The 2,405-nt window shown below is 40.5% G+C and overlaps 1 protein-coding gene across 1 annotated transcript; it reads right to left on the bottom strand.

Annotated features, from left to right (window-relative positions):
• Nucleotides 1–759: 759 nt before the first annotated feature.
• LOC133795058 (protein S40-5-like) lies at nt 760–2,013 on the bottom strand. Its single transcript, XM_062232509.1, has one exon. It carries the CDS (start codon nt 1,838–1,840, stop codon nt 1,184–1,186), a length of 657 nt encoding a protein of 218 aa, XP_062088493.1. The 5' UTR covers nt 1,841–2,013; the 3' UTR covers nt 760–1,183.
• Nucleotides 2,014–2,405: the final 392 nt, after the last annotated feature.

The raw sequence follows: 2,405 nt of genomic DNA on the forward strand, positions 1-2,405 counted from the left end.
CAAAAGTCTGGTAATTCATTATTATTGTTATAAAAAATAAATAAAACCAATGGTTGTAAGGGCGTGTGAGATGTGAGCCCAACCAAAAAAGAAAGACATAGGGTCCCTTTCTTGAAAAAGTGAGGAGTTGGGAGAGCCATAAGATGCCCATTATTCCCCTATTCCTTACACTATTTGACATTTGTTCCATTTTCTGTGTTGGTTTTGGACCTTGTCAACTGATAGTGTGAGTGACTATGACCCCACCATGCCATTGCCACTACATGTCACCTTCTACTAAAATCATTTGTTTTTGCCCTCTCTTCTCTTCTCCTGGGTCCCTTTTTACATTTTGTATTCTAATACTATCTTTTGTCTTGGACATTAGTTGCTTTGGTTTCCTTTGCTCAATTATTATCCATTCCTTAACTCTCATTATTCTTAATTTTTATTATAATTATAATTACTGTTCTGCAATGAAGTTTAGGTAACTGTGTACAATAATGTCGTACTGTCATGCCAATTGTTTGTATTAGTTGGTCAATTTTTTTTTTGCTACTACTTTATTCAATGCTTTCTTTGTCTTATTGGGGTATGTTACACTAACCACCTTTCTTAAAAGTAATAAAAATACTTACAAACACTATAAATCTCTTTCTAATTAATAGGGTATTCAAAAAAGAGGAAGTTATAATAATAATATGGCAAATAATAAAACCATACAAAAAGAAAAAAAAATATACCACAAAATTTGAGGGACTAACTATATCTCTCACTCGATAGTTTATAATTATGACGACTGATTTTATTTTTTTTAAATTGGTACAAAACATTAAAATTCGTGGACAGAGAAAAAAAACTATTTATACAGTAAAGAAAAGAAACGAGAAAATGGAATTGAAAAATTCCCAAAATTCCATAGAAACATATAAAAGAGGAGCTCAAGTCGAAATTCAGAATCATAATTGGGCTCATTTGCGACCGAGTGAACTCGGGTGAATCATTGCCCTAGAAAAAGAATTGCCAATTTCCACAAACCTCCACGATCGTCGATCATCATCTTTGGCCCCTTGTCCCAGCCACCCCAATCCGTTACAAAATTCATAAATAAATATTTATATATTAAATAAAGACGATTCCCTCGCTCTTCAATTTTAATTCCCTAAATAAATTTAATTAATTAATTATTATATTATTTTTCATTTTAACCATCGAATCCGGTCTGCCTCCAAACCGCATCTCGAACCCGGCTCATGTCCCGTCCTTTAAGGGTCCGACCCACGCCTTCGAAGACAGACGTCGCCGCCGGCTTCCGGCTGTACGCGTACTCACGCGCCAAGTACTCATGCGGGGGAACCATCTCCGACTCGCAGTCCTCCATCCCGTCATCCAACTCGTGCAGCGAGTCGACCGAGTCGACTCGGAGGATCTTGCTCCAATCCGGTACGTTCACGGGCAGCGACGTAGCCAATTGGTGACCACGTGGGGATGACGACAAGCCGTCGTTTCCGCGGAACTGGTGGAGGATCCGAGTCGACGTCGTCTTGCTCGAGTCAAAAGCCAACGACAGCCCGCCCACGGGTTGTTCGTCGGGGTGGATTCGGCGTCGGCCACGGATTGACATATTTGCCATGCCCTCGGCTGTGGTGGAGACTGCTTCAGTAGAGTTCCATTCTCCGTTGGAGTGGGACGCCGAGTGGTCGACCATGTCCGTGGAGGTACCGACCATGGACCAGACATCGTCCTCGCCGAGCTCGGAGGAGTCGGTACCACTGGATCCCTGGCTGTGACCGTAGCTATAGGCGTTGCTTCCGAGCAACCTTTCGCTCCGGCTAGTGGTGAGTTTGCGGCCCTTCGCCATTATGACATAATAAGAATCAGAAGAAGGAATCTGGAAAAAGTGGGGGCGGGGATGGGGAAGACGGGAAGACGCACACAGACACACCAGGTAAAAACGACACCAAGAGACGTCGTTTGTATTCTTACGACGCCATTGGGTTTAAGGCCTTATTTTGGCATAGGTTCTGGTATGAAGGGGTGTATGTGTATATATAGCCTGCGTATTCTTTTGGCAAACTCACGCCCCGGCCCACTTCATTCATTTCATTTGAATTTCGCCTTCATTTTGTCTGCATTTCATAACTTAACATAAACTCCTGAATCAGATCTATGGTGAAATTGTTAAGGAACGTCGATAAGCTTACGTAACTGTAAAAAATAATTTTAAAAAAAATCAAACTGGTTTCACGCGCCTTTATAAGTGCGTGTACACCGACTTGATTTCAATCAATCACTTAATTTATTTTATTTTAAATTTTTCGTTGCGTATAATTTATTTTTGTAACGTGACTGAAACTTCTAAATTACATTAAAAGCAAACAATTTACACTACAAAATTTTCAAGACATTATTTTAAATCATCTAGT

The sequence above is a fragment of the Humulus lupulus genome, chromosome 8, assembly GCF_963169125.1.
Source record: "Humulus lupulus chromosome 8, drHumLupu1.1, whole genome shotgun sequence".
NCBI classification, from domain to species: domain Eukaryota; kingdom Viridiplantae; phylum Streptophyta; class Magnoliopsida; order Rosales; family Cannabaceae; genus Humulus; species Humulus lupulus.

Coding starts and splice junctions, on each gene's coding strand:
- LOC133795058 (XM_062232509.1), bottom strand. CDS start 1,840: ATGGCGAAGGGCCGCAAACTCACCACTAGCCGGAGCGAAAGGTTGCTC.